At 52.5% G+C, this 19,873-nt stretch overlaps 1 protein-coding gene across 1 annotated transcript; it reads left to right on the top strand.

Moving 5' to 3' along the window:
* The first annotated feature begins 1,273 nt into the window (after nucleotides 1-1,273).
* Nucleotides 1,274-17,104, top strand: ECHS1 (enoyl-CoA hydratase, short chain 1). Its single transcript, XM_048859107.2, has 8 exons — nucleotides 1,274-1,413; nucleotides 9,356-9,553; nucleotides 11,210-11,337; nucleotides 11,988-12,087; nucleotides 13,273-13,377; nucleotides 15,311-15,430; nucleotides 16,550-16,617; nucleotides 16,709-17,104. Exons 1-8 carry the CDS (start codon nucleotides 1,326-1,328, stop codon nucleotides 16,772-16,774), a joined length of 873 nt encoding a protein of 290 aa, XP_048715064.1. The 5' UTR covers nucleotides 1,274-1,325; the 3' UTR covers nucleotides 16,775-17,104.
* Nucleotides 17,105-19,873: the final 2,769 nt, after the last annotated feature.

Consider the following 19,873-nt stretch of genomic DNA (forward strand, 5'->3'; position numbering starts at 1 on the left):
CAGCTAGACCCCCTCTCTATATGTGATTGACCTGTCTTGTTCCTTCAGCAGAATGTCTCTTGTTCTGCTGCAAGCATTGAAAGATGAGCAATTAATGGTACTATATAATCAAAGAATGTACAGGCTATGTCCTTTTAATTTAGAAACGGTATGAAAGAGGTCTCCTTTTCAAATGACTGTTGTATTATAGAAGTGATAAGAATTGCTATGGCACCAGAAGGAGAAAGAATATTGAAAGAGATAAGCACTTAATCAGTGTGTAACTCTGGAATATTAAAAGAAATGGGTAAGTAGGGGGAAATTCCATCTAATAGTAGGGGTTAATAGAGAAAGATAATCCTTAAAATGAAGAAAACAAAAAACCTTGCAAGAAAAGGTGAGATGTGTGCTATCCAACAGTGCCATCTACCTGATACTGATGGAAGCATCAGAGAAACTGAGCTGAAATCTAAGAACTCTGACAGCAAGGGTCCAATAGAAAAAAAGAGAGTCACCACTCAACCCTGTAAACACCCCGAGTATAAAAACTGAAGTCATGGGGTGGGAGCTCCCAGGTGATCCAACCCACAAATAATCTGCAGAACCTAAAAGTGGTACTGGACACTTGGCTTAGTAGGGAGGGACCACCAGTGCTACAATTGGGTTAAGACTAGAGCATCTGATCCTTCACTCCCTGGAAGCATGAGAACCTTTTAAGATACTGCATTCCTGGTGAGCTAATAAACAACTAAGTGTTGTGATGGCTGCTTCAAGACTTCTCTGGCCCCTGCTGGAGTCCTTGTAGAAAGCTGACATAAAAACGCAAAGGAAGAGCATTGCCTGGAATAGAAGGGGAGGGGGTCTAGACCTCCCAGCACTGCCTAGGGACATCACTGATTGGGAGGCAGGACTCCTGGGTTCCATTGCTGGTTTTCCTATCGACCTGTTGTACTTTGGGCAAGTTGCTCCCCCTCTCTATCTGTGGAACCAACAAAACGTGGTCCTCCAGCAGTTAGAAGGGCCGGGAGGGGACAGTACCCATTCAGGACCCATCAGGTGAGATAAGAAGGCCTGCCCATGGCCGGCCACCCACCCCCTCTCCTGAGCCGACCTACACCCCTGATCCTCCCCTGAATTTACCCACAGCCCATCATCCCTGCTCTCCTGAACCCACCCACAGCCCCTGCTTCTCCCCGGTCTCTGAACCCACCCAGGGGCAGGGGGCGGAGCTATGCGACGAAGGTCTTGGGGGCGGGGCTGTGCTTATGAAGGCGCTGGGGGCGGGGGCGGGGCTATGCGATATAGGCGCTGGGGGCGGGGTCCGGCTCCCGTGGCTCAGCTCCGCCATGGCTCTCTTGGTCCGCGCGCTGCTCTGTCCGGCCCGGGCCCCAGCCCGCCTGCTGCTGCGAGCCCCGGCTCGGCTCTGCTCGGCGGGTGAGCGGCGGCTGGTGTCCCGGGGCCGGGGGTACAGTGGGGGCCGGTTGTGGGCTGGGGTGTCCCGGGACTGAGGTGTCCCGGGGTATAGTGGGGGGCTGGGGTGCAGGGGCTAGGGTGTCCCCGGGTATAGTGGGGGGCTGGGGTGTCCCGGGGTATAGTGGGGGGCTGGGGTGCAGGGGCTAGGGTGTCCCGGGGTATAGTGGGGGGCTGGGGTGTCCCGGGGTATAGTGGGGGGCTGGGGCTGCGGGACAGGGGTGATTCAGTTCCCTGCAGGGTGCTCGGCACACCCGCTGTGGAGCCTGCTGCCCCTGCCCGGCTGGCTCCTCGGGCGATCGCTCCCCTCTCTGGCTAGTATTGCTGGGCCTTGATGTGCTTTGTCTGTGTGTGCTCCCCCACCTTCTCAGGAGAGGGTTCTGCCCCATGGAGCTGGCTCCCTGCACTGCCCCGTCCCTCTCTGTCCGCCTGATCCTGCGGCCTGGGGATTCTGTAGGGCAGTGGGGAGGGCTGTGCCATGCTTTGAGATTGCTGTCTGGAAGTTCATGCAGGGGCCTAAGGCCCAGCCAGCATGACCAGCTCTGGAGGAGGAGTTGTTGTTGCCCAAAAGCAGAGGGCAAAGTTCTCCTGAGTTGAGCTCTGCCTATCCAAACAAATACGGTTCCCCCAGCAGCTCCTGTCTCACTCTCTTGCTGCTTGCTGCCCACCCCTGGAGTTGCCGCCCAGGAGCTCAGGGCTGCATTGCACTGTGGGCAGCAGTAATGCCAGAGCTGTGCCCGGTGCCCTGTCTCCCGTTCAAGCTGGCTGGGGAGCCGTCAGTCCTGGTGACTTCCAAGGCACTCTTTGCACCCACCCTGCTTTGTGGGCATGGGGCACTCATGACAGCACCTCGCAGCGGTCAGTGCCTCAGCCTGGTTCTAGGGGCTTGCCTGAGGACTGGCCAGGGGCCACCTGGTCATACCCTCTTCCCTTGCCCTGTGCAGACAGTTCCTGCGGCTGACGTGGATGTGTCAAGAGCCATGCCAGCAGGGCTCAGGGTGACGGGAGCCCGTCTGCGAGACCTCCACATTCAGTTCTTTCTCAGTTAATTCGGGGCTTGTGAAAGGGGCCGGATGTGCTGCCCTGGAGAAGGAAAACCTGTATCCAAGGTCAGGTTTAGAGTGGGCAGCAGCGCAAGCCTTCCCCATGCTGCCCCACAGTGTGCCTCAGGCCTGCTGAGAGGCAAGGTCAGTCTCCAGGCGTGCTGGTAAGGGGACATTGGGATGCTGCTGGTGCTAGGAGCTGGGTTGCCACTCGTGTGGGAAATTGAATGGCCGTTGGGAGCTACCCCCAGCTGGCTTCCTACTAGCCATTATTTTGTACCAGGTTCTTTTCTGACACCAGCCTTGTAAAATTTACCAGTGGGCCTAGGCCCAAATCTCTTCACCCATCATTGCTATGGTGAGGATGATGGAAAAATAAGGGTCTGTTTTAATTGCAGACCAAAAGACTGACCTCTCACAGGCTGGGTTCTGCCAGGCTGCTCTGACATAGTCGTGGGAATGTTAATTTCAGTTTTGCAGCACTAACTCTAGCTCAGTGTGGTCAGAGCCTTTTACAGATTCCTCCTGCTTGGTACTGTTGGTTCTCTGGGCATTAGTTGAATGCTCCGGAGAACAATTCGTGTTGCTTTTTTTAACACCTCTGAATGACACAAGTTTTATCTTTCACTTGCCAGTGTAGACAAAGCCTTAATGTCATATGTGAAATTATTCACTCTTCAGGAGGAGAAGTGAGGCTTCAGGAGAGATTTACACACAGCACAGGGAGTGGCTTGGCAGATTGGAATAAGGGCAGGGGGTGAGAAATGGAACTAAAATAGTTGTGGGAGGAACACACTGTGCATCCAAGTTGGCATTACTGACCAGGGGAGAGGGCTGATGCAATAGGAGCTGATACACAGGGCCTTGCATAAAAATATTGCTCGCATGGTCTCAATGAACTTTTTTTTTTTAATGTTAAGAAAAGAAATTAGAGCCAAATTCACTTGATTGCAGGTCTGCTGAGGAGTGTTAGTGAGTGGGTTAGAGTGAAGAGACTTGCTATATTTAGCTTGTGTATATATATCTGGCAATTCTAGGTATTGTAGCTGCTGGATAATCTATTCACACAGCCTCTAGTATGCCTGGGTTGCTTTTCTTCACGTGTGTGTGTGGAAAGTCCTGTGGATTGGTTGCCCCAAGGAGGAGGGAGAAAAATTATTGTTCTTAACCTCGGAGGATAGGACAAGAAGCAATGGGCTTTAAATTGCAGCAAGGGAGGTTTAGGCTGGACATTAGGAAAAACTTCCTAACTGTCAGGGTGGTTAAGCACTGGAATAAATTGCCTAGAGAGGTTGTGGAATCTCCATCATTGGGGATTTTTAAGAGCAGGTTAGACAAACACCTGTCAGGGCTGGTCTAGATCAGTGGTTCTCAAAGCAGATCCGCTGCTTGTTCAGGGAAAGCCCCTGGCGGGCCAGACCGGTTTGTTGACCTGCCGTGTCCGCAGGTTTGGCCGATCGTGGCTCCCACAGGCCGCGGTTCGCTGCTCCAGGCCAATGGGGGCTGCGATCGGCCGAACCTGCGGATGCGGCAGGTCAACAAACCGGTCCGGCACGCCAGGGGCTTTCCCTGAACAAGCGGCGGACCGTCTTTGAAAACCACTGGTCTAGATAATACTTAGCGCTGTGGCTCCTTCCAGTCCTATGATTCTATGAATGAGTGTCTGAAGTGTGGGTGCATGTTTGATTGCCTCCCATACCTTTCATACAGGAAATGATTAATATGTGTTTTGGTTTTTTTTGTGTGTAACATTCTTTCAAATCCGACCAATGAAGCAGGATTCAGGCATTGTGCTTTCTCAGTGGAAGGTTCGTGCTAAGCACCATATTGGAGTTGATGCTCCTGGTGTATTTGAGGGGAGCTGTAGCCTGAGCTGGGTTGGAAGCTGGATCTGGTTATCCTAGAATATGAGGGTTGGAAGAGACCTCAGGAGGTCATCTAGTCCAACCCTCTGCTCAAAGCAGAACCAATCCCCAACTAAATCATTCTTTATTAAATTATGCTTTCCTTTAAACTTGGGGGTGGAATCCTTGTGATTTCTCCATGTATTCTTCTCCCCTTTTTTGGTTACTCAAAGTAGATGCTAGCCATCCTAATGCTTTTGGGCAATAAAACTTATTTAGCCTAATGACAGGTTTCAGAGTAACAGCCGTGTTAGTCTGTATTCGCAAAAAGAAAAGGAGTACTTGTGGCACCTTAGAGACTAACCAATTTATTTGAGCATGAGCTTTCATGAGCTACAGCTCACTTCATCGGATGCATACCGTGGAAACTGCAGCAGACTTTATATACACACAGAGAATATGAAACAATACCTCCTCCCACCCCACTGTCCTGCTGGTAATAGCTTATCTAAAGTGATCATCAGGTTGGGCCATTTCCAGCACAAATCCAGGTTTTCTCACCCTCCACCCCCCCACACAAATTCACTCTCCTGCTGGTGATAGCCCATCCAAAGTGACAACTCTTTACACAATGTGCATGATAATCAAGTTGGGCCATTTCCTGCACAAATCCAGGTTCTCTCACCCCCCTCCCAAAAACCACACACACAAACTCACTATCCTGCTGGTAATAGCTCATCCAAAGTGACCACTCTCCCTACAATGTGCATGATAATCAAGGTGGGCCATTTCCAGCACAAATCCAGGTTTTCTCACACACACCCCCACCCCCATACACACACAAACTCACTTACCAGCAGGAGAGTGAGTTTGTGTGTGTATGGGGGTGGAGGGGTGTGAGAAAACCTGGATTTGTGCTGGAAATGGCCCAACTTGATTATCATGCACATTGTGTAAAGAGTTGTCACTTTGGATGGGCTATCACCAGCAGGAGAGTGAATTTGTGTGTGTATGGGGGTGGGGGGGTGTGAGAGAACCTGGATTTGTGCTGGAAATGGCCCAACCTGATGATCACTTTAGATAAGCTATTACCAGCAGGACAGTGGGGTGGGAGGAGGTATTGTTTCATATTCTCTGTGTGTATATAAAGTCTGCTGCAGTTTCCACGGTATGCGTCCGATTAAGTGAGCTGTAGCTCACGAAAGCTCATGCTCAAATAAATTGGTTAGTCTCTAAGGTGCCACAAGTACTCCTTTTATTTAGCCTAACTAAACCTTCCTTGGGACCTGGTGTGTAAACAGGATGTTTGTTCCTTTAAGCATCTGCCTGCTAATGTCCTCACTTAAGGTTCATTTGGCTGCTGTGGAGGTGAGTGTGACCTCACCAGTGGAGGGTTATGTCATCAGGTGTGGAGTAAGTGACCAGAACAATTGCGGCTCCTGATCAGAAAAGCACATGGGTAATTATTTCCCCTCCATTCTGCCATTTGTAATGTGGGATGATGATCCTGATCTTCCTTTGACAAATGCTTTGAGAGCAGTGTATGAATTACACTTTGCACCAGTTAGGTGCAATACAGAAATACACACAGGAGAGACGTATATGTAGAATGCTTTGATTCTGCTTACACAAGAGGAGATCTGCTGCTCTTGTATGAGACTTTCATACTGGTGGTGCATATATAGATCAGTTTACTCGATCAGTCCACTTCCATGCAGTTAATTCAATGGTTTCAGGAATTTGACTTCAGAGGGCACCAACTTCAAGGTCAACTTGAAAATCAACCTTGCTGTTGTGCCATCTGTTGTTAAAGCTGTACGTAAGGCCCCTGTCCTCCCATATGATGCCAGACTCCTGAACAGAGCCCCTTGTCGGCACAACATTCCCGTAACTGAAGGATTGATCGAGGAAAAACTATTTTCCTCTTCAGTTGTGCATCATGCATGTGACAGCACCTTGCAAAGTCAGTTTCACGGGTCTCCTGGCTAGTCGGAGAGGGGGAGACAGCTAATTGGAAAAAGATCCTTATAGAACTCAGCAGAGGAGTGGGAAACCTCTTGGATGCTTTAAAAATGGAATTTAAGAATAAAATCCGGATTTATGGTGCCCCTGCACAGAGCATCAGAAAATGGCTTTTCTTACAATTCCAATGTACAGTGCCCCTTTAATCAATGCCTGCAGCCAGGCTGATTGGTGGGTCTGTCATTGGTGGTGCTGCCAAAGGGGTCACCGTGGCTAATATGATGTGAAGCAGGGTTTGGATAGAAAAATAGGTCCTGTAAGGCCAGCTATAGTGAGGACAAAGCTTGAACCCCATCATTGTCCAGGTTCACACAAGCCTGGGGAGGCAACTTTTGTGAGTTAAAAGCCTATGATATGGGCCTTGATTTCCATGCCTGGCTTCCTGTCATCCATATTTAGGCTCCTATGTAAAAGTAGCCTGACTTGCAACGTTATTGAGCACCTGCAGCTCGCACTGACTCCAGCAGTTCTGAGATCCAGGCCACTTCATTATGAGCCTACATATGGATTTTCAGGTACCCCAATTTGAAAATTTGATGGTTTCCCCCAATAATCCAAGGAGGCCAAAGAATGGGGCATCATTTCCCAGGCAGATCTGTCTCTTGCTAGATGCTGCAGCAAAGCCCCTAAACCAGTGCTTGGGACAGGGTTGCTATGGCAAAAAGTGCCACAAAATCCCCATTCTGAGGACATGGCAGGCTCAGGTTAAGAGGAGCAGATAGTCTGGGAGGAGCCCGTCGTACCTGCATACACACACAGGAATAAATATAACTAGAACAATTGAAGGGATTTCAATTAGAATTATAGAATATCAGGGTTGGAAGCGACCTCAGGAGGGCATCTAGTCCAACCCCCTGCTCAAAGCAGGACCGATCCCCAATTAAATCATCCCAGCCAGGGCTTTGTCAAGCTTGACCTTAAAAACTTCTAAGGAAGGAGATTCCACCACCTCCCTAGGTAACGCATTCCAGTGTTTCACCACCCTCCTAGTGAAAAAGTTTTTCCTAATATCCAACCTAAATCTCCCCCACTGCAACTTGAGACCATTACTCCTCATTCTGTCATCTGGTACCACTGAGAACAGTCTAGATCCATCCTCTTTGGAACCCCCTTTCAGGTAGTTGAAAGCAGCTATCAAATCCCCCCTCATTCTTCTTTTCTGCAGACTAAGCAATCCCAGTTCCCTCAGCCTCTACTCATAAGTCATGTGTTCCAGGCCCCTAATCATTTTTGTTGCCCTCCGCTGGACTCTTTCCAATTTTTCCACATCCTTCTTGTAGTGTGGGGCCCAAAACTGGACACAGTACTCCAGATGAGGCCTCACCAGTGTCGAATAGAGGGGAACGATCACGTCCCTCGATCTGCTGGCAATGCCCCTACGTATACATCCCAAAATGCCATTGGCCTCCTTGGCAACAAGGGCACACTGTTGACTCATATTCAGCTTCTTGTCCACTGTCACCCCTAGGTCCTTTTCCGCAGAACTGCTGCCTAGCCATTCGTTCCCTAGTCTGTAGCGGTGCATTGGATTCTTCTGTCCTAAGTGCAGAACTCTGCACTTGTCCTTGTTGAACCTCATCAGATTTCTTTTGGCCCATTCTTTTGGAATGCATTTTATTGGAGGCTCCTGGTTGTGGAGGCTGCACCTTTTAACCCAGAAGTGCCTTGGATTATTGCTGCTTTTCTGCAGGCTGTCCTTGTTGGTGTACTGCTGCCATCTTCTGTAGTGTACTGCTACCATTGAGGTAGGTCCTGGAGGGCTTGGTAATGCCCACTACCAATGGAAGGGGATTGGGTTTACACCATCAGCTTCTGCAGAATTTACACTTTCATTTGTCACTTTTCGCTGGACTAGGATCCGGGACTCCTGGGTTCGGTGCAAAGTTCTGCCATTGACTTTTGGTGTGATCTTAGGGTAGTTCTTACCCCGCAAGGCCCATCTATAAAATGGGATAATGGTACAACCTGCCTTTGTAAAGTGCTTCTATCCTCTGCTGACAATTGCTAAGCAAGAGCTAGGTGTGAATTATTTTAAAGTAGGTTGCTGGCCTTAATGATTATGAACAAAACCTTCCAAATGGGATACCAGATGCAGCCCTATTTGCCTGAGATTGCAAACTCCCCAGTGCCTCTGCTGCTGCCCAGAACTTTCGGGAGCAGCAGTATAGTGAAATTATCAAGGTTGGTTTGAACCAGCCCCAGCTGTGAAATAGACAAGACTCTGTCAGTGTCACTACTCCCTGGGGAAGCTCTAAAGGGAGACCAGCCTAGATAATCCATGGGGAGGGGGCCAACGCTGAAGGCTGAGAGAAGGGACAGAATAATAAAGGTCATCTCTCCCAACCCTCCCTACAACACATCGCTAAGAGGCTCTAGGGGAGGGTACAGTAAGGGAGAGAGTCCTGCAGCAGTCAGGTGGAGACGCACAGAATGCTTCTCCAGTCCAGCAGGTAGGGAGGGCTTTAAAGAGCTGTCAGCCAGAGGCTGAAATGAAATGTGGAGCCACCCAAGGTACAGGGTAGGAGTTCCAGCAGCCTGGGTGTGGGATAGCTGAGCTGCTCATTGGGCATTGCCCTGAAGGGCAGGCCCCTACAGTCTGCCCAGCTCTCACAGCCTCTGGCCAGGCTGTGCAGTCCCCAACTAGCAGGGGCAAGCCCTGTGCATTGTAGGAAACGCCAGGGAAAGCAGCAGGCGGGTGCTGACTGTGTGCTCGTAACCACAGGAAGCCAGCCCTGTCCTGAGTCGTTCTCCGTGCAGGACACTAGCCAGCAGAGCAGACTTGTGAAGCCCAGAGTCAGCAAGCCACAGAACTGCTCCACGCTGGTGCAGAGGCCTGGTAACTGGGGGCCCTGGCAGAAGTGCGACGGCTTTGGCAGAAGAGGGGCGGGTGCTTGCCCTTGCAGGATAGGAGGGCGATCCCAGTCCGCCAGAAAGCAGGTCCATCCCGTGCAGTGCCACCCACTGCTGTAACAATGTGCCGGTGTCCCTTCCTGGCAGGCACTCAGTTCCAGTACCTCGTGGTGGAGAAGAAGGGGGTGAAGCAGAATGTAGGAGTGATCCAGCTGAACCGCCCCAAGGCCTTGAATGCCCTCTGCGATGGCCTCATGAACGAGATGAACCAGGCCCTGGACTCCTTCGAGAAGGACCCACATGTGGGAGCCATTGTCATCACTGGCAGCGAGAAAGCCTTTGCAGGTATGCAGAGAGGGCACCCTGGGGCTCTCTGGGGCGGCTCACTCGGCACGTCCCATAGCAAGGTGAGTGGGCTGGAAGATGTTTGCCTTAGCCACCCACTTGCCATTGGCAGGTGGTGGGCTTGCAGGGGCTGCAAAGGCCTCGGGGTGACTGCTTCGATTTTAAATGTTTTGTCTCCTGGTGAAGAGGATGTGTGAGAACTACAGGAAAACTCTGAGCCCAACTGGGAGCTGCCTTCTGGATGCCCTCCCTTGTGGATGGCGATGCTAGGGAGCTCTGCTGTTCCTTACAGGAGCACTTTCAGAGGAAAACAGGGCTTGAGTTTAGGAAGGGGAATCGCTGACTCCTGTCGTGGGTCTGGTTTTGGATGGAAGAGCCTCATCCCCACTTCTCTTGGAAAGGGGAGAACCCAGCTGTGTGTGAGAGATTCAAGGCATTAAGCCGCTGATAATTCTGGGGATCCCGAGTGGTTGGCTGCTCCCCCAGAATGTTCAGAGACTTGTGAGCATTAGAGATGGGAAAGGCCCCCCTCGTACCCAGGGGTTAGTGAAGGATGCTTCCCAGGGCTGGCCTGCAATCCAGAGCTAGGTGGGCTTAACTATATGGCTCAGGGCTGTGGAAAATTGTCATCCCCTGTGTGATGTAATGAAGCTGACCTTCATCCCAGTGTAGACGCTGCCAGGTCGATGGGAGAATTCTTTCTTTGACCCAGCTGCTGCCTCGCAGAGGTGGATTTACTACAGTGATGGAAGAACCCCTTCTGCTACTGCAGGAAGCGTCTACGCTTCATCACTGCAGAGGCGCAGTCGCAGCGTTTCTAGGGTAGACGTACCCTCCGTGTTTGTCCAGTTGGATTTTAAATGTCCAAACACTAGAGGTTCCAGCCCTTCCCCTGGGTGAAAAAACAAATCGCACCTGGATCATGGCGAGGGTCTGGCTTTGCCACTGAGAACCCAGTGTGAAGCCCCAAGGATGGGGGATTATTTTTAAGGCCAGATGCTTTATAACCATGTCTTTCTGGCATGCAATGTGACAGGTGCTTTTGTTAAAGAGACACTCAGCTTAAGCATCACGCCTCTCTCTGAGCATATGTTACCTACTGCTCTTCCTACAAGTAAGCCCTAAGATCCCTGTGTGGAAAGAGAGTAGAGAAAATAGTATTTCTCTCTCTTTCAGTGGGGGAGCTCTGAGTGTAGAGTCAGTTTCCCGGGTTCCCCAGCGCAGTCTGAGCCCTTTCCCGCATCTATCAGTTTTTCACACAGTAACAGGAGGCAAGAAAACTTTTACAAAATAGGACGATTTCTGGGATTTTTTTTTTTTTTTTTTTTGGCAAATCACAAATCTTATCAGGGCAACTTGGAGACAGGGGTTGGACCTGAAATATTTTCAATAGGCCCCTGTAAGTTTTAGACAAACCAATCTAGTGCTGATCGCTTACTGATCAAAGGATGTTAGCGAGAAGGTGGGGGAGGCAATATCTTGTATTGGACTAGCCTCTGTTGGTGGGACAGAGAAGCTGTCAAGCTTACACAGAGCTCTTCTTCCATTGTGCTGCATAACATCTAATATCCTGGGACCAACAGGGCTACAACACCACGTGGCCCAAGGATGGTCATTTCCCAGTTCAACCTGTCTACACAATATTCTCTCTCTCAGCTGGAGCAGATATAAAGGAGATGCAGAACAGAACCTTCCAGGAATGTTACGGGGGCAATTTCCTTGCACACTGGAACAGAGTCTCTCTGGTCCGGAAGCCGGTCATAGCAGCTGTGAATGGATATGCGGTGAGTTTGGGTTTTCCGTTCCTTAATCTACCCCACAGTCTAAAATGTTTCTTGGTAAATATTGTACTGTGGTTAACTTCTGTGTCGTTGTCTCAGCCAGCTCCGGGCAGACCCAGATGCCAGTCTTAACTGGGAATTGTGGTAGTCTTAATATACTTTTTATGGAGAGGGCTGATGGGAAATTTTTCTGAGTCAAAGCAGCAGGATAAGGGAAGTGCATCCAAACACCACCTCCTTCCCTGCAGCTCTGGCTGTGGAGTTTTTTGCTCCTGCTTTGCCCAGGAAGCAGCTCTGCCTTCCTCCCTTGAGGAATGTCCCATCCCTCACCCCCTAGTCTCTTCTGGAAGAGAGGAGTGGAATGCTTTGTACTAAGCTGTTTCTCTTCGGGCTCCTCAAGTGAGTTCTATAGCCCTGTGCTGGTTAGGGCATCAGATGGGAACTTGGACGAAGGGGATTCAAGTCCTGGCTCAGCCATACGCTCCTTGGGTGACTGTGGGCAAGTGACTTTAGTTCCCCCTCTCCTGCGTTGGATGAATACAGCGCAGACTGTGAGGCCTCTGATCCCATGGGACCTAGCTCGACTGCAAGAAACCCTTGTGTGCCAGGTGGCGCTATGCCAGTTCTAACCCGTGCCCCTCTCTCCCCTGAAGCTGGGCGGTGGTTGTGAGCTGGCCATGATGTGCGATATCATCTTTGCTGGCGAGAAGGCGCAGTTTGGGCAACCCGAAATCTTGCTGGGAACCATTCCAGGTAACCCATGTTGAGCACACTCCTGCCTGCGAGCGTCTAGGGTGGCCAAGCTCCTTCCCAGCTCTGGCACTGGCTGGTGGCATTAGGGAAATGAATGCTTTTAAAAGGACGTATTGAAAGGTACTGTGAGAGTCCCAGTGACACGTGGTACACGAAGCATTGAAACCGACCCTTTCTGGTTACTCAGATAAAGACATGAGTGCAATAAGTTCAGACCAAGGCATCTCTTATGGGCTTGGTTAGTTCGGAATCCCGAACTACCAGGCTTTCAAATGTTGACAGCCCTCTTGTGGTGTGCAGAGACAAATATCACTGTCTGACAACTTCCTGCTTCACAGTGAAAGCCCGCTCAGATCTCTGGCATGTGTCTTCCTCCCGCTTTTTTTTTTTTTTTTAAATGACCACACCAATCTCTGGTCCCATTCCTCCTTCACTGTTCCTGCTGCCTTTCAATGCTCTGGGCTTGGCTGGTATCGTTTTTTTCATGTATGTATCTAACATCAGGAATCTGTAGGTCTTCCACCTGCTAGATGTGTTGTCAGGATACTTTCTTGTCCATTAGACACACGCCCCATTCCTCCAAGGTCAGGTGGTGCTGTTGTTGGGTCATCTGGAGCCTTGCGTTCAGTAATTAGCCTGATTTACCCTCTGATTTTTGATTGGTAGCTATTGATAGACCCGCGTCCGAGCACAGGGCAGCTGTCAATCATGTGGTCACTTTAAAGACCCATAAAAGGAATGGGATCCCTGAGCTCGCCCCGATCTCAGATCCCAGATGCTCAAGAAATGTACTTGTAGCGGGGTCCAGAACACTCCCTTTGCCTAGATCTATGTCGAGAATAGTTCAAGTGGTTACATACAGAGTGAATGGCAGTCAAGGGTGCCCCATAATTCCACAGGGTGGGGGTATGGGATATGGTGACATCCTTAAGCTCTAGGACAAAGCTAGAGCCCTGTGATAAAACAACAGCCAGCAGGTAGAAATGCACCTGTCTCTTACTGCGTGTTACATAAGGATCCAACAGCTTGTCTCCCTGCCCACCCTTCCTCTTCTCCTTGCCGTGCTGCCGCCCCCGTGTGCACAGACCTGACCCGTTGCAGGTGTGTGATCGGGGTGCGTTTATTTAGGAAATTCCTCTTGACTGACCCTTGCAAGCTCATTGCAGCCTTTCTAATTAACCACAGGAGCTGGCGGGACTCAGAGACTCACGAGAGCAGTGGGCAAGTCCCTGGCGATGGAAATGGTCCTCACCGGAGACAGGATCTCTGCTCAGGAAGCCAAAGAAGCAGGTATGGGCACAAGTGTATACGGCTTCCCACCAGGCCCCTCCTGCGGCACTAGGTGGGAAGGGAGGGGAGAGTGCTGAGGACAGGGCCGGTATCTGTACCCATGCTGTGGGTGAGAGGGCAATCCGTGAGAGCTGCTCACGCATCATTTCTGGTCCTTGATGAGCTGACTGAAGCTGGCAAGTCACTTCATTCCCTTCTCCAGAACTCATGGCTCCTGGGGAGGACTCCCCATCTGTGGATCAATGGACGACTGAGATCCTCCTGGCTCCATGCCTTGGGCATGTGTCAGGTAACTAAATGAGTCAGGGCAGAGAGTGCATTCTCTGCTGCCAGGCACAACGGGGCCTCAGAGCCCTGCCGGAGTACAAATCCATCACTGTCCCTTAAAGCCGGCTGTTCCCTGCTGCATGCGTGGCCCAGTCGTCCCTGTAGCACGGAGCAGGAGGTGGCTTCCCCAGGCTGCAGACCAGCCAGCATGCGAAGTTGTTCCCTAGGAACATACCTGGTTGGAGGCTGCTAGGGGCACGTGGCTCTTCTGTCTTATGACTCACTCTTCCACACTGATCCCGTCTCTGTCAGGCGTTTGCCCAGCCGCTCTCCCTGGCGCTCCTAGTGCAGAGGGTCTGCTGCCTCGCGTTATTTCTCTTTTCAGTGTCCTGGGATAGACCATTCAGAGAGAAGGGGACGTTCCTGAGTAGGATTTCCTCCCCCAGGCATTCTCCCTTCACTATTACTCCCCAAATCCTGGCTGATCGTGATAAATCAGCTCAGGGGCTCTTCAGACCAACCCAGCAGGCGAGGGGTCCAGCCAGGAAGGCAGCTCTTTGCACACCATGGCCTTATGGAGGGTGTCCAGATCCCCAGCGGGAAGGGCTGCACTCAGCAGCTGATGCTGGGTGGAGGGGACCAAATTGCTGTCAACTGGAACAGCAGTTTGGTGTGCAATTGGCTGTGTAGACAGCAGCCCTCTGCCTCGTAGCTAGAATAGAAAGGGTAACAACCCTCCCCCATTCCATCTCCCGGGCGGAGTTTGGCCTTTGTCCCTGTAGCTGGGCACACGCTTATTGTCCGCTCTGGATCCTACAGTTTCATGTGGACTCGCTGCCAGGAGGTAAAACGGGGATTGGGAGCGAGGTGCCTCCCGCTGCTCAGTCTGAAGCACAGAGGGAGCTCGGCATGGGGTGGCTTTTGGCTGGTGGTATCCCATGGCCTCCGCAGGCTTCACTCGGGCATTTCTCTCCTGCAGGGGAAGCTCCAAAGTGGGGTGACAGTGGGAGCTTTCTGTGGGCTCTGCAGTGGCATCCCGCGGCTCCATGCTGGTGTCTCCCTCAGCTGTGCTCGGTTTAGAAGGAAGAGGGGTTTGCTAATGGGAATCACAGCCTGGGCTCTGGCCCCATCAGCAATAAAGAGCTGACTTGGGGCCAAGACTCCAGCTGCCTTTCACACAGCCCTGCAAAGCCCACACACCTGAGGGCGAGACGGCTGCGTGGCCAGGCCGAAGCTGCTGGGTTCGAATGCTGCTCCGTGCTCTGCTTCCAGCCCCTCCGCACTCTGGTGCTGGGCACTACGAACTGTCCGGCTCAAGTGGTGGCAGCCGCAGCTCTGAGTACACATGGGAGTGGGTGTAGGGGATGGAAGGGGATGCTCGTGCACAGTCGCGCCTCGGGCCATGCCCACGATGTACTCCAGTTAGGCTTTGTGCCATGTGCAGAGCTTGCTAACTGACCCGAGGTTCACGCGCTGGGTCTGCTGACGGCAGCTGCTCTGCGTTACCGGTGTCAAACATTGGACCCCGGGCAAGACTGTCCGACGAGCACCACTGCTCAGAAGCTGGGAGTTGTGAACATGTTCTCGGATGGTGGTGTGTGGGGAGGACACGGGAATGCTGAGCGCCAAGTGCTGACAGTCCAGTAACGTGCCCCCTCCTCCCTAGGCCTGGTCAGCAAAATCTACCCGGTGGAGAAGCTGCTGGAAGAAGCCATCAGTTGTGGGGAGAAGATTGCAGGGAATTCTAAGCTCGTAACAGCAATGGCCAAGGAAGCTGTCAATGCAGGTGCAGGCAGTGCTGAGAGATGGCTGAACATGGGGGTGGGTTCACTGGGCTGAAGTGACCCCACCAGGACCCAATGGGAGGCTGAGGTGCTCTGGGTCCATGGCCGTAGAGGCCAGCCTTGCTGAGGAATGGTGTCCCGGAATAGGCACTTGCATGAAAAAAGTAATATCACGGTTTCAATGGCAACTACACCTTTTAGCCCCCTGCCATGGCCCACTCCAGGAACGCCCCTCGGGTCGGAGGTCTCTAGCCGTCACCTGTCCCCTGCCCCTCCTATTCCTTGCCTGTGGCACACGGCAGTCTAGCCTCCTGCGGGCTGTAATGCTTCGGTCTCGTTTTGGTTGCTGGGTTTGCATGTGGGGAATGTGTGGGGTTGGTGGCTTGTGATAGACAGGAGGCCAGACGAGATGATCTGGGGGACCCTTCTGGCCTTCAGCTCTGTGACCCCAGTTCTGCAGGCTCACGTCTGGCCAATCTCAGTATAATGATCTCTGAAGATAAGCCTGGGTTCGTCAGCTCTGCTGGTTGGGCCTAAAACCTTGCAACTGTGGCCAGAGTGTGGCTGCTGCAGTGATGTGCGTGCAGTCAGACTGGTGCGCTAGCCCAGACAGGGTGACAGCCTGGGGTTAACGGGGACTATGGGCAGGCCAGCGTTTACCCTTTCACTGCCGATGCTTTTCGCGCAAACATCTAGCGGGCATGCTCATCTCGCCGTCCCAGCTGGCCCACCCACCTGCCAAAGCCCCGGCCAGACAGTGCAGTCCTGGGTTCATACAAACAGGTGGGGATGGCGGGGAATCGAATGTGCTGTGGCTCCGCGTGAGCGAGGGGTTCTTTGAAACCTCACTGGTTTCATGTCAGCCGGCTTTGGGTGCAGTCTGGGGAGAGCCCCCTGCCCGGCCACCCAGGAGCTGGTAAAGGAACGTGGAAGGAGGGGACGAGAGGTCTGGAATGTGCATGATTCTGGCCTTCCCCCGGTGAGGCTGCGGTGGGGCAGTACAAACCCTCTCGCCCTCCTTGGAGGGCTCTCCTCTCAGGGAGCAGGCTAGATGAGATTGTTAAACGCCCAGCCACGCCCTCCGTGTTCACCCGCGTCTGCCACTGGCTCCTCTTTTTCAGCCTTTGAGATGACGCTGACTGAGGGGAATAAAATGGAGAAGAGGCTCTTCCATGCCACCTTTGCTACGGTGAGTACAGGCGCTGCCCCGTGGACCGCTTGTCTGTAGAGCGACTGTTGTACAAACCGTGCCCCTGAGCCCCCCTCTCTCTCTCTCTCAGGATGACCGGAAGGAAGGGATGGCAGCCTTCGTGGAGAAGAGAAAGGCAAACTTCACAGACCACTGAATGCCAGCGTGCCTCGTCCTCTCGAAGCTGCTGAGCTGGAGCCTCTGCCTTGATCCCCTTGCAGGGTGGGACTAACAAATAACCGTCGCAGCAGGTTGCGCCCGGCAGTAACCAGTGCAGGTGGCAAATCCTGTGCCATTGCCCTGGGAGGAAAGGCCCTTTGATTCACAAACGCTACATTACACGGGGTGTTGGGGAAGGAGCTGCCGTAGGCTAGCCTAACAGTTTGGGCCCTTCCATGTAATCAGGTGACGGAGAATAGGGAACACGTCTGATCTGAATCTCAAATGACCCAATGCTTTTGTTCACGATAAGAAAATCGGAAATGGAGATTGTCGTGTGATCTTTACTCGAGGGCTCCCCTGGCTGTGTTGGCGGCACTGCCCTCGCCCGGGGAGGGTTGCTTCGGATTTCATGTGCCAAACGCTTTGGTGCTCCAGCTCTGAGAGCTGGAGACAAAGGAGGGCTCTGGGGTTTGGGTTGGTCACTAAGCAAAACGCCACTGCCCCAGCCATGCTGCTCTCCTCTCCCCATGGCAGGGACTCGGTGCTCCAGCCTCGGAGGTGGCCTTGGTAAAATGAGCGTAACAAACAATAGGAAACCTCCAACTCAGGGGACATTCTCTGTCCTCAGACTCCTTCCTGCTCTGAGTCGGCCCAGCTGAGCAGGAAACTGGCTCCCACCTCTCCCCTGGCTGGGCATGCGGGTCTCTGACAGGGGGCTCTGGAGCCAGCTCAGTCCCTCTGCCTGCCAGCTTCTTGGTGCAGTGCTCTCCTACGGGCTGGGGGGCAGTGGCCTTTGGAAGCCCCTGTGCTGAAGTGGGTCTGATTCCTAGTGCTGAGTGACCACGAGCTGGTGCCTGGCTTCGAGCTGTCGGCCCCCGGCTCACAGACGGGATGGAAGGACCGGTGGCCCGGCTCGCAGAGACGCGCTGAGGTGTTCTTACTCTTACAACGTAGGAGTGGCCAGGTTGGATCAGAGCAGGAGGCCGTCTCATCCCATGGCCTGTCACTGACAGGAGAAGGTGTCAAGCAAAGAGACCCACTCGTGGGAATAACCCTAGGGGTGTCGCTTCCTGACCCATCGTGACTGGTTGGCTTGTGTCCTGGAGCACAGGGCTGACCACCAGGATGGCTGCACTGGACGTGCTAAGGATATGTCTACACAGCAGCTGGGGTGCGTGAGCCACTCAAGTACACTCTAACCCCACCCCACTGCCTGTGCCATCACGGCCCCACTGCTGTTTGTCATGCGCTAGCTGGAGGATTGCTAGCACGTCTGCCTGCCTGCGCTGGCATCGATGCCTCCCCTCTGTGCAGGCATACCCTTAGTGGCAGTGCAGGAGGCTCCACCCCTGCACAGATCATGAGCTCAGCCAACAGAGGGTAAATGGAGAGGGGAAGCCACCTGGCCATTGAATATCTCCATTTACCTGCCAGTGGCTAAACTCGTTATTGAGCTAGTTGTGAGCTAAGGGGTGACAAGGAGGGGCAGAGTTAAGGATATTTGAATGAGCTTAATGTAGAATTCCTTGGCTCTTTGAAAAGCTAGAGTGCAATGTTATCACCTAACCCTTTCAGTTACTCTCTCTGCCTGAACAATTTAACCAAGTTTTTTTTCCAGTGGGAGTTTCCTTAGTTTTTGTTATACAGTGGAGGACAAATCCTGGTGCCGTTGCTGCAGGGAATTATTGATCCTGTCCCAGGTGGGTACATTGCAGCTTATTGGTGTACGTTGGTCTCCAGCTCACTCTAACTGCCCCATCAGCTGGCTTACGGGCGTTCAGCTCAGCCCCTTTGGCAGTAGCCTGTTAGGAGTTTGTCACACCAGCAAGCTCTGCTAGGGACTCCACCACATCCCTGGGGATTATGTGGTGACGAGGCTCCATCCATATCCTGACCCCAACAAGAGCAATGACTTCTAAGCCCCACCAGACTCCTGCTGTAGCTATCCGATCATGGCTGCCCTAGCAGGTCTCCTGCCCTTGTTACCACTGGGTAGCGCTGCACTGTGCTAGCTTGGGCAGGCATGAGTGTTTTACCACTGTGTGCTCTAACAGCGGTGCGTGAACTGGAGGGAGTGCCCTCCTGGGGGACACGAGGTTCTCTGGGTGGGGTAGGGGGTGAGAAGAAACTGGGATCTCGCAGGACCCACTTCTGTAATAGCAGGAGCGGGATAAAAATAGAGTGGGCACTGCAGAGTGGATTAAAAAGAATAGTCCTCCCACACCACAAACAACATGAATGCCCCGGCCAGCAGCTGTCACTCTCTGGCCGCCCAGCTCTGAAGGCAGTGCCGCTGCCAGCAGCAGCACAGAAGTAAGGGATGACTTCCGATTGCAAATAATGGTGGGGGTCACGACAAATTCCATGAGCGGCAATGGGGACGCCACTGGAAAAGTTTGCGCACCACTGCTCTAACACCAGGGTTAGATGCCCTCATGGGAAGAATAGTGGAGCCCTGTGCACACCGCAGCTTTTGGCAGCAGTGCTACAGTGGTGGCGATCACCGCTATGAGTTTGCTAGTGTAGACACAGTCAGTGATGCCAGATCAGCTGTGCTCATTTGACAAGGGTTTTCTGACTCCAGCCCAAGAGGAGCAACCTGGGATCTGAGAGAAAGTGCTGCCTTCCATCTTCTTTGTGATTTCATGCTGCTTTATACCCTGTCTGAAGGAGTCCTGGGAGGGCTTGAAAAGGGCTTCTCGGGTTGTTTTGCTTTTGGCATTCATGTCTTGTTGATCATGGAAGACTCTGTGGACAATAGCAGACCTGGTAGGCTTATGACATCAGAGGCACCTGTGCAATATTGTAGTGTGAGCTAATATGCTATTCCAGTTCTGATACCACCCTCGTGTTAGCCGACGGCCAAGGATGTTTGGTGAGGTGCCAGCTATGCCCGTTTATACCATCCATGACTTTAACTGCTAGGACGCACTGTCCCTTCACGGCGGGCAGCCCGGGCTAGGCTGACGGATGCCCCAAGGTCCTAACCACCTGTGACTTTAACTGCTAGAGCTCAGAGCTCCTTCGCAGCGGGCAGTCAATACTGACTGACAGGTGCCCCAATGGCAGCACTAAGAGCCTCTCCACACCCGTG

The sequence above is a fragment of the Caretta caretta genome, chromosome 7, assembly GCF_965140235.1.
Source record: "Caretta caretta isolate rCarCar2 chromosome 7, rCarCar1.hap1, whole genome shotgun sequence".
In the NCBI taxonomy this organism is placed as follows: domain Eukaryota; kingdom Metazoa; phylum Chordata; order Testudines; family Cheloniidae; genus Caretta; species Caretta caretta.

What these genes read in the sequence shown, in the direction of transcription:
- ECHS1 (XM_048859107.2), top strand. Translation starts at nt 1,326, where the DNA reads ATGGCTCTCTTGGTCCGCGCGCTGCTCTGTCCGGCCCGGGCCCCAGCC. An exon ending in CAGCTGTGAATGGATATGCG is followed by an intron (nt 11,338 to 11,987) that starts GTGAGTTTGGGT and finishes TCTCCCCTGAAG; the next exon opens with CTGGGCGGTGGTTGTGAGCT. An exon ending in CTTGCTGGGAACCATTCCAG is followed by an intron (nt 12,088 to 13,272) that starts GTAACCCATGTT and finishes AATTAACCACAG; the next exon opens with GAGCTGGCGGGACTCAGAGA.